This window comes from Gavialis gangeticus, unplaced genomic scaffold (genome assembly GCF_001723915.1).
Source record: "Gavialis gangeticus isolate Ggan-Ray unplaced genomic scaffold, GavGan_comp1, whole genome shotgun sequence".
Taxonomy (NCBI): domain Eukaryota; kingdom Metazoa; phylum Chordata; order Crocodylia; family Gavialidae; genus Gavialis; species Gavialis gangeticus.
The window spans coordinates 164,957,960-164,968,931 of record NW_017729024.1 but is presented as its reverse complement, the minus strand read 5'-3'; the positions used below and the strand labels follow the sequence as shown (position 1 = coordinate 164,968,931).

The following is a 10,972-nucleotide window of genomic DNA, read 5'->3' as shown; positions in this document are numbered from 1 at the left end:
GCCCCAACTACATCATCCCAGCCAAGGCTTTGTCTACCTGCATCTTCAAAACCTCCAAGGTTGGAGACTGCACCACCGCTCTGGGAGGCCTGTTCCATTGCTTCACCACCCTCCTTGTGAGATTTTCCTCCTAATATCAAACCTAAATTCCCCTTACTGCAACTTGAGCCCATTGCTCCTTGTCCTGTCATCTGCCCCCACTGAGACCAGTCCAGCTCCATCCTCTTTGCAGCCCCCCTGCAGGGAGATGAAGGCTGCTATTCAATCCCCCTCGGTCTTCTCTTCTCCAGACTCAATCAGCCCATTCCCTCTGCCTCTCCTCACCAGTCCTGTCCCCCAGCCCCACAACCATTTTCATTGCCCTCCACTGGACTCTCTCCAATGTGTTCACATCCTTTCTGTAGTGGGGGCCCCAGCTGGACACAGGACTCCAGATGTGGCCTCCCCAGTGCTGAACAGAAGGGAAGAATCACTGCCCTCAATCTGCTGGCAACGCTCCTGCTGATGCAGCCCAGGATGCTGTTGGCTTTCTTGGCACCAAGGGCACACTGCCGGCTCCTGTTCAGCTTCTTGTCCCCTGTTCCACCCAGGTCCTTTTCTGCAGACCTGCTGCTGAGCCAGTTGGTCCCCAGCCTGCACCAGTGCATGCATGACAGGACATGCAAATTTGGAACTGGCACAGGTCAGATCCCAGTCACACCATTACTACTTGCATGACAGGACATGCAAATTTGGAACTGCCAGGATCAAGACCCCAGGTCTCTTCTGCACTGCCAGGTGGAAAGCTGGGTGCCTGCTAAACCAGGGCAGCCCTGGGGCATCAGGCTGCACTGTAGGAACCTTGTCATGCCTTCAGTTTAGGGCACAATGAAAACCAGCAACAAAATTACTGCACATATTTTTTGGAATCATTGTGTTGCCTATTTCTAATTTATCACACCATGAATTGCCTGCATGTGTGGCTGGGTTACTGTTTAAGAGGTGATTAACTGGTGAACTGCGTGCTAAGCATAATGTCTGCCAGTGGCCTCCAGCATTTACATCACAGACATCAGCACCTCTTCACAAACCACCTTGATCCCGGCACCTTTTGTCATTCACGTGCATTTCGGACCCCCTGGCACCAATTTTAACACTCAAACTCATCAAGCAACTTTGCCAGAGGTTGGTAAAGCCTGACTTTGAAGAGGTCTTTCAGGCCAAGGCACTGGTAGGTGCGGCTCAACTTTCTGTCAGGTCTGCTTTTAGCAAAGCCCTTCTAGCTGTCTCCACATTGATCAATGCCGGTGTCAGTCAATCCTGTAGCTGGGTGCATGCTTTCCAGCACAGGCCTTAACAGGCAAGAGGGAAGCTGTTCAGGGAGAGCCACAGGGGAGCACCCGGAGGGAAGGGACCCAGAGATGGCGTAGGAGGAAGGCAGACAGGACAGGTGGATCCAAAGCAGCTGCTGGTGATGAGTCAGCAGTGGTGTAAAGGGGACCAAAGGGGCTGGGCCACTCTGATTTTTCCGGGCATGTAACCGGCTCCCAGAAGGGGAGACTGCCGCTTGCCTTCACCTCAGCTATGATGGTAACAGTGAGCTGGGGCTTCCCTGAAATCTCTTCCTCTTGGCTTCCCCTGAGCTGCTCCATGAAGACCCTAGGATGTGGGCTGGCAGCACTCCTGGCTTTGCCAACGGCAGAGGAGAGTGGTTCTTAACCGGCAAGCTGGGTCCAATGCTGCGGGTGGGCCGTGATGGGGTCAGCCACTCCTTCCCCGTCTTATGTGCCAGACAGGGTCTGCGCCTGTGACCTGAGCAGCAAGCAGCAGCCTTGGCTCTGCGGAGGGGCTGGACAAAATCAGCACAGGAGCCCTCAGCACAGCTCTGGTGCTTCCAGTCTGAGCTAGCGTGGAGGTGTCTGTAGCAGGCTTATGAGCCCTCTGGGCCTCCACAGCTGAACTAGTAGCCAACAGCAGCAGGGAAAAGCCTTCCCAAGACCCCTGAGCCACCAGAGAACAGCGCAGAGCAGGCAGATCTATTCCCTGGAGTCTGGACCTCCTTGCTGCTACTCAGGGCATAGCAGGTGCAACAGGCAGCCTGGGAATGGTGAGAGAACGTAGGCAGCTGAGGTGAGCTGCCCCTGGGCCCTCTCAGCCTTGGACAATGCTCCAGAGATGCTCAGGACACAGGGCGGGCACATGCCAGCATGAAGCAAGGCCTGGCACAAAGCCCTGCCTATCAGATGAACACTACGGGCCCTGCCATAGCACTTCCCATGCTCAGGGCACCATATAGGCACCACCTGCCACACACAGGCTTTGCCAGCCCAAGCCTGGCCCCCATACCCCTCCAAGAGAGGCAAGGGCAGGTGCACCTGTACCTACCTGCACTCACAAGCTGGACTCTGAGAAGGTCATTGAGGCACCTGGAGGGGACAAGCCAAAGGAAAATCATAGAACCAGAGCAGTGGAGCTGGAAGGGACCTCCACATCTAGTCCAACCCCAGGATCAGTCCTGTCCAAACCTTCCTAGACAAATCTATAATCTAACCATCTAACCGCTTCGTAGAACTACCATCACCCTGACACAGCACCAGACATCACACCCAACCCTGCTGCTGGGAAAGCAGAGGGGCCGCAGCAGCCAGTATCCCGCTGCTGGAAAGGGTGTTAAAAGATGCTCCAGAGATGCCAGGCAGAGGCTGTGCCCCCTGCTACAGTCACTCCCAGGGCTACTGCCCAGGCCTAGAGGCCACAGGCCAGCAGGAACCTCAGCCCAAGGACAAGAGCGCCTGCCCTGAAGGAACACATCCCCTGGGTCCTGCACAGGCCCCGTACCTCAGCTCCAGAGCCCCAGGGCTCAGTTGTCCCCGAGGCCCATATGAGGATGGCCCCATGTCTCCCTGCTGTGGGTGGAGGTGAGACACCCTGCACATAGGCTGAGCAGGGCCCTGGGGCTGCCCTGCTGCTCCTGGCAAGCTGCTGTCAGCCCCAGCTGGCTGCAGCCTGGTCAGCTCCCTCTCCCTCTGCTTGCAGTAACGGCACCTGGTAAACTGCGTTATGGCCTCCTTGCTGTCTGCCAGGCCAGCCCATGCCCGGCCCTGGTGCAGGTATGCGGCTGCCCTCCACAGGATGCAGCACAGGCTCTCTTTCTTCTGGGGCAGGATGTCACAGGGCAGCCCCAACCTTGGCTTGGCTGATGGGGAACCTGCCTCTCCCCCGTCCCAGGAGCTCAGGTCAATGCGCAGTATCTCAGGAGTCAGGCCACCCGTTCGGCTGACAACCTCCTCGCACACAGCAATGGTGTCCCGGTGCCTCCCGAGCTGCTCCAGGGCACACGCAGCTTCCAAGAACACCTCGGGGATCCTGGGCAGAGCCGACTGGCCGTGCAGGGGCACCTGTGGGGCAGGTATGGCACGCTTTGGCTCATGCTTGGAGGGGGAACCTTTCATGGGGCTCAGCTGCAGCTGCCCTGACCCAGGCTGAGTGAGAAGCCAGTGGCCTCGGCTGCGTAGCTGGGGTTTCCTGAGCCAGGCTGGGAACACAGCAAGGAAGCAGAGCCGCGGCCCTGGCAGCATCACACCAGACAGTGCTGAGCCAGCCCTGGCTGAGTGCCCACACTGCACGGACCACATTAATATGCACTGCAGTGCAGTGCCATGGCCTTCAGGTGGGGAGGCCTCTGCCCCTTGGCATCTCCACCTGGACACCCCAAGAGCTCCAGGTCCATGTGCTCTGTGTGGGCCTCCCTTCCCCTCCCTGCCTACAGCTGAGCCCTTCAGTGTCCTGCCTCAACCCCCGCATTTGCTCCCTTGCTCTGGTGCTTTTGGGTGCCCAGAGCAGGCCAGGGCCCCTGTCCCTGCAGAGGTGCCAGAAGGCACCTGAGGAGATGTAAGTGCGGGTGAGGAAAGAAGCCATCCTGGAGGATCCAAGGGATGGGGCTCCTACAGTGTCTCACAAGCCCAGTCACCCCCCAGGCCCCTGGCAAATTCTCACCTGGTGCCGGGGCCCCTCCTGCAGCACAGCCAGCAAGTCCAGGTAGTGCTCCCCCGCTTCTGCCGTCCTGCAGCACAGAGAGGAGGGAGGGAGGAGGTTCCCCTGCAGCCAAGGGGGAGCGGGGACCAGGGGGAAACCCCAAGAAAAGGCCTCTTCTCTCAAAGTGTAGGACCAGGACCAATAAGGGCAGTAAGGCCATGTGGGAGTTGTGCTGGGCCACCTGCCTGTCCCTGCAACACCAGTCCCACCACCAAGCAGGCAGGCAGGCAGATTCCTATTGGCCTGGCACTGGTTGGATGCTCAGCAAGGGTTCAACTGGTGCCAATCTAGGAGCCCAAAGGAGACAGGGGGCTCCGAGCAGGCTGAGTTCCTGCCCAAGAGGAGAGAGGAAAGGGCTTCACCTTCCAGCCTGGAGGCACCTCTGGGCCAGCAGGTACTTCACCTCGGAGGGGGAGGGCTGGCGGAGCTGCGACGTCAAGGCCAGGGAGTGGACCAGCAGCTCCGTTCGGACCAGTGAGCCGGACACAGCGGAGCCAGCCTCTGGAGGGGGGCTGTCTAGAGCCTGCAGAGGCAAGGGAGGCACAGAGCTTATGGGAGGTAAACCCCTGCTCTAACCCGAGGGAGCTGCACCCAGGCTCCTCCGTTTCTGTAGAGGCTTCAGAGGCCCGGACCTGCTTATGCAGCCACCTCTGGGGTGGAGGGCAGCACTGGTACCGTAAGCACACAGCAGCGCAGGGCCCTTCAATGCCCCGGGGGCAGAGACCTGCCTGGGATTCTGTGCTCTCAGAGGGCCCCAACCTGCCCCTGCCCCTGCCCCGGCATGCTGGACGGCAGGGAGGAGCTCTCTCTGCCCCATGCTTGTTTAAACCAACTGAGCTCAGACTGTGACTGCCCGTGGGACCAGGCCCCAGTGTGCCCCCACCACAGGCCAATGCCATATCAATGGCTGGTCACTACAACTACCTGACACCCAGGCATCCTTGGGCAGAGCCTCTCCACTTCAGTCTCTGAGGTCATCTGGAGCAGCCGCTGTGGGGCTCAGTCAGCCTGGCTGGACTGGCTCCCCTTGGTCCAGCTGCAACCAGGACTGCTGGCGGGCTGCCCCCGGGAACACCCCAGCCTGCTCCAGGTTCTGTACAGCCCAGCCAGACCCAATGCAGCAGTGAGCCGCGCAGCTTCAGGATGCCACCCCGAGAGGCCCCGCTGGGCAGACAAACCTCATGGAGCAGAGCCAGGGCCTCCAGCTCCGCGTCCGTTTCCCCCAGCTGGTGGTACACCATTGCTGCCTGGGACAGGGCCGCGAGGCACTGGAAATCAAGCTGCAGGGCTTGCTTCAGGTGCTGCAGGGCCGTCTGTGGCTTACCCTGGGGGCAGGAAGAACCAGACAGCAAGACTTCACTCCCTGCTACAGCTCCAGAGTATCACCTGGAGAAACACGCTTCAGGCATCCTCCTAGAGGAGGGGGCCTGGGCCCTCAAAATGGGGTGGGTGAGGGAGAATCAGGGGGCCCAGAGATGCTACAGAGGACAAGGCATGACAAGTCCCTAGCCTGGCAAAGCACATAGTGCCAGGCAGCCCCTGGGCTCAAGGGGCTGGAAAGGAAACCCTGCAGTCTGGTGATCCGGCTACTCCACCTCCATCCCCAACCGCGCTTTAGAGGGAAGCACTCAGGGTTTCCTCCTTCCCAGGGCAGCAACAAGCCTCTCTGTGCTGGGCCCTCCAGCCTCCCCTCCCCTGAACCTGGGCTGCACTAACTCACAACAAAGCTGGCTGAGCTGCCCCTGGAGAGAGCAGGGAGCAGCCGGCATAGCCTAAGTGCTGGCCTGGGAAACTCAAGTTGCTGCCTGAGAAAGCTGAAGTTACAGTTCCTGATGGAGCCCAGTGACACTCCACCTACAGCCCTCGGCCCCAGGCATGCACAGCATGGCTGTTGGGCTGCCCCTCCAGCTCCCTGCAGGCACCAACTAATGCACCCTCCCTGCTCCTGGTGAAAGACATGGCATGTTACCATTTGCTGAGTGCAGCAGCCCAGGCAGATGTAGATCTGGGCCAGGACTCTCTTGGAGCAGAACCCAGTTGCAGCCACTTGGAGGAGGGAGAGGGCAGCTGGGAGATTCCCGGCCTCCAGCTCGTGGAAACCTGGGATGTGAATGGTACGTATTAGCTGTGCGCCATGTCCGTCACACCCCCGGAGTCGGGCCTCTGTGCCGGCCGGTGCACCTTGGGCAAGATCCTTGTGCCGGCACCAGCCAGCCTTCCTGCTCAGTGCTGTGTTACACCCTTCAATGCCTTTGACAATGCAGGGACCTCAACCATCCCAGCACATGATGTGGGCTGGGCACAGCTTTCAGAACTGTTACCTTTCTTTTATCTGGAACACCTGCAGGAGACCACTGTATTTCTTTCTGGGAACAGAGCTGGGACAGCAGAAGCCTCCGAAGACAGCACAAGACACATACCTGCATGCTGGCCACAGGCAGAGGATGCGGTTCGGGGATGGCACAGGTAAGGGCAAGAGGTGACGAACCAGAAGGGAGAGCTGGAACAAACTGAGCGCAAAGGCTGAGCCGGCACCGTTTGAGGCCCTGGCAGAAGCTGACTACAAGCTCTTGGGTGAGAGTCCTGAGAGAAGTGTGTGGCTGGGAGCAGAGAAGCCATCCCCGGCTGCTGGACTCCCTTGACCGTCTGCAAGGGAGCAGGAATTCTGTGCAACCTTCAAGCGGATGGATCTGCCCCTCGGAAACCTGACCCCACCCTGGGAGCTACAGACCAGAGGACAAGCTTGGCTAACCCTTTGGGGCCAGAGAAGCTCTAGGACCAGCTCTGTCATGACAGTGAGGACCCCATAGACCCCATCCCTGCATACAGGCTGCAGACATGCTCTCTGATGAAACATCATTGGGCTGCAGCCCGAATATGAGCCAAAGCTGTGGATAATACATGCTTAAGCTGGTGTAGATTGACGTGCTCAATATATAACCGCTAGGAAGCAGAAGCATAATCTGTTAGCCAACACCCCTAATTTTCACCTAGGACAAATGCAGGCAATTGCTTTTAACTAACAGCTGCAGCAACTTGATAAGAACCAAATCGTGTGTAGTCAGTTGCAATCCCACTGAAACGCTACCGGGTCTGTGCTAACTGCACAGGATAAGGGAGAAATGTGTGTCATATTTAGAAGAGATGAACGGGGAAGTCAGAGGGGCTCTGGGAAGTAGATCCAGGAGCACAGAGGTAAAAGTGGCAGTGCGCCACCAAAAACCACCCGTGGCCAGCCTCACCCACGTGCAAGGGATTTGTGATCAGCTGCAGAGGTACAGCAAGAGCAGAAGGCCTCCAAAGCCTTCACTTCCATTTTGCAGATGCTTCAACTGGCCTGGTCAGCAGAGGAACAGACACAGGAGGTGCCGGCAGCATTGCAGAGTGAGGGACAGAGATAAGCAATCCTCTTTTCCACTGCTCTTGGTGTCACAGGGTCTCACATCCACATAAAAACTGGCTTAAATCCAGGTCCCACAGTCTCAGGGAAACAAAGGAACTTGAATAAAACTGATGAGAGGTTTACCAGAATACACTATGCATAAATATCAGGTGTAGACAGGGGTGTGGGAAATCTAAGCCCTCAGTAAATCAAGAGGACCTGCTGCCAGTCTGTGCGTGTGGATTCTCCTCCTCCCTCCTGCGTCTCCCCAGCCCACGTAGGTGAGACTGCCTTGTGCTGTTGCAAGTAGCTGCATAGGCACGATGAGAAGCATTTGATTTGGAGCAGAACCATTTCAAAGCTGGGATGCAGACCCATATCCTGCCTCTTCTATCAGCCATCCTTAAGGGAAGTGTCACTGCACCTTCGATCTGTCTGAGCTTGCTAAAAAGGTCCTGATCATAGACCCTGATCTTGTATCTCTACAGGTGAAACAGTCCTGACTTCGCTGCTCTGACATCAGCTGCAGAAAGGCCTATGGCAGAACACTTCGACCTCCTTGGACACTGCATTGCTGACCTCAGCATATGGGAAGAAAAGCATGGGCAGAGAAGGATCTGATCACACTAAGGGGGAACTTGGCCCGGAGGCTGCTTGGCAGGGCTCTTAGTCACACCATAAACCGTTCACTGTACCAAGGAAGGCACAGAGGGGATGGAGAGGGGCAGGGGGCCTGGCTGACCTGCCTCTCACTCGTCATTCCAAGGCCTAGGTACCCAGTTAAGGCCACAGCACAGAGAAGCAGGGGAGCACCTGTGACAGAGACAGGGTGCGGGTGGAGACAGCACCCTGGGGCACCCCACAGTGCTGAAAGCCGAGCAGGGGCAAGTGCAGGGGTGGGAGGGGGGTTGTTTTCAAGGCTGGACCAGCACTGGGCTTTCTCCTTGGCCTCTTGTTCAAGTGCAACACACTGAAGGGCAGGGAAGGCTGGCTGTCCAGCTCCCACCCCGTGGCTAAGAGAAGGGAAGAGCTAGGGAAATGCAGTGTAGGCAGGCTCCAGAGGCAGGGCTGGAGGGACAGCAGCACCCCTGGAAAGGAGGTGTGTGGAACACTAGATGCACCCTGGGGTGCGGGAGACGTCCCCAATCCATACCTTGCAGGAAGGCAGCTGCAGTCCACAGTATCTCTCTCACATCCCGGGCACTCTGTACCACGAGGGGAGAAGTGTCCCCATCAGCAGGCACCTGCCAGGCCCCGAGTAGTGCCAGGAGCTCGTTCTCACCTCCAAGGCAGGGTGACAGCACTGGCTCCTGATAGCAGACATGGAGGAGAGTGGGTGAGATGCAGAGCCCTGGAGACCTCTAGAGCCTTCATGCTATGACGGTTCGCATGCCCAGACCACATTGCCCAGCAGCCTATCTCTGGCCAACAGCGTCTTCACCACTGTGAGGCTGAACGGTGCTGTGCTCCACCTGTGCACCAGGTCACACCACCCCTACATGAGGCTAAAGGGCCCCCCAGGCCTGCCCAGCCTTGCCCCAAGGCATCCACTGAAACCTGCTAGAAGCCCACAGATGAGCGCATGTGGGCTGCGTGAGGAGTGCACGTGAGCTGCACGTGTACATGCCACAGCCAGGGATTCTCCTGCTCACCCCCTATTGACACTACTCCCCTGGGAGAGCCTTCACTGCCCACCACCAGCAGGAGAGCTCCTGCTCTCTGGCTGGAGACCACGGCTGTATCTGGACTCTCGCTGCCGGCGGCAGTCCAAGGCCATGGGAGCAGGAAGCTGACTGGAAAGCCATTTAATACCCTTCAGGATGTTATACCAAAGCTGTAATGCCAGCAGCAGGCAATTGCTGCTCAGCACAGACGGGCTCCAGGCTCCCAGTAGCACAGCATACCCTGCTTGTCATAACCCTCCAGTGCCGTTCTGCAGCCAGCCTACAGGCCTTCACGTTGGGCAGCAGGCCCTGTACAGACAGCAGGAGGGCAAGCTCAGGTTCTCCTGCCCCAGGGATTTCTCAGGCTTCTGGGCTGTGCTAGTTGCTGCAGGGGTTGGGAGGGAATTCCTTCCCCCCATCACTGCTCTGTCAAGGACTTTTTGTAAGTCCCCCTCAGAGGCACTGGAGGTTGGTTGCAGCCCAGGCTGGGGATGGGGTCTAGGATGTGCCAATGCTCCTGCTGGGACCAAAGCCAAAGGGTCCCAGATAGCAGGTCTTGCCCTTCTGCTCAGAATCAGACTGACGCTGCGTTGGGGGCAGGAAGGAATTTCCCCCCCTGCTCAGATTGGTATAAAATGGGGGTTTTTGCCTTCTTCTGCAGCAGGACACAGCCTCAGTCTGGGATCTCTGGAGTGTCTACTAACAACTTTTGCAGCACTTTCCCTGCGACAGGGTCGGGTGTGGTATCAGGGTGACTGGGCTAATTTGCTCAGAGTTTGAACACTGGACTTGTGTGGGATGGTTTGCACAGGGCTGATCCTGCCTCAGGCAGGGGTTGGACTAGACATGACCTCTGCAGCTCCCTCCCACCCAGAAATGATTCTGGGTGGGATCTGTAGGGAGCTGCCTGGGTGGACTCCTCCCCATGCCCCCAAGCAGCACCAGCAGCACTGTGCTGGCCCTGCTTGGGCACTGCTTGGGAAGCAGTATGTAAGCAGTCCACTAGAGCACAGGGAGGAGAGGCTACCTGGCTATCGGACCCAGCACCATGTTATGTCATGGTGCCTCGTGTACAGTAGCCAGCCAAAAGGGTACCCAGTGCCTACTTACTTCAGCTTTTGGATGATAGAATCATAGAAAACGAGGATTGAAGGGAGCTCAGGAGGTTGCATCTAGTCCAACCTCCTGCTCACAGCAGGACCAGCCCCAACTACATCATCCCAGACAAGGTTTTGTCTATCTGGGTCTTCAAAACCTCCAAGGATGGAGACTGCACCACCTCTCTGGGGAGACCGTTCCAGTGCTTTACTACCCTCCAGGTGAGAAAGTTTTTCCTCATGTCTAACCTCAACTTCCCTCAGTACAAGTGAAGCCCATTGCTCCTTGTCCTGTCATCTGCTCCCACTGAGAACAGCCGAGCTCCATCCTCTTTGCAACCCCCCTGCAGGGAGCTGAAGGCTGCAATCAAATCCTCCCTGTCTTAGTTTCATAGTTTCTAGGGTCGGAAGGGACCTGAGCAGATCATCGAGTCCGGCCCCCTGCCATGGCAGAAGAGTACTGGGGTCAAATGACCCCAGCAAGGTGTTCATCTAACCTCCTCTTAAAAACCCCCAGGGCAGGAGCCTGCACCACTTCTCTTGGAAGCTGGTTCCAGACCATAGCCGCCCTGACCGTGAAGTAGCACCTCCTGATATCTAACCTAAACCTACCCTCTACCAGCTTGTGACCGTTATTCCTGGTCACTCCTGGCTGTGCTCGGGGGAACAGTGACTCCCCCAGTGCCTGCTGATTCCCCCTGACTAGTTTATAACAGGCCACAAGATCCTCCCTCAGCCTTCTCTTTTGGAGGCTGAACAGGTTCAGGTCCTGTAGCCTGTCCTCATAGGGCCTGCCCTGCTGTCCCCTGATCATG

General features: G+C 57.6%; 1 protein-coding gene across 1 annotated transcript in view; it reads right to left on the bottom strand.

The window, feature by feature from the left end:
* Positions 1 to 10,972, bottom strand: part of FANCG (Fanconi anemia complementation group G) — a 19,306-nt gene that overhangs the window by 3,108 nt on the left and 5,226 nt on the right. The window contains exons 5-11 of the mRNA XM_019518040.1: positions 8,550 to 8,706; positions 5,984 to 6,114; positions 5,193 to 5,339; positions 4,377 to 4,537; positions 3,976 to 4,042; positions 3,025 to 3,377; positions 2,365 to 2,405 (exon numbers count right to left, since the gene is read on the bottom strand). Of these exons, the coding sequence (XP_019373585.1) occupies positions 2,365 to 2,405; positions 3,025 to 3,377; positions 3,976 to 4,042; positions 4,377 to 4,537; positions 5,193 to 5,339; positions 5,984 to 6,114; positions 8,550 to 8,706 (1,057 nt within the window). The remainder of the gene's footprint in view (positions 1 to 2,364; positions 2,406 to 3,024; positions 3,378 to 3,975; positions 4,043 to 4,376; positions 4,538 to 5,192; positions 5,340 to 5,983; positions 6,115 to 8,549; positions 8,707 to 10,972) is intronic.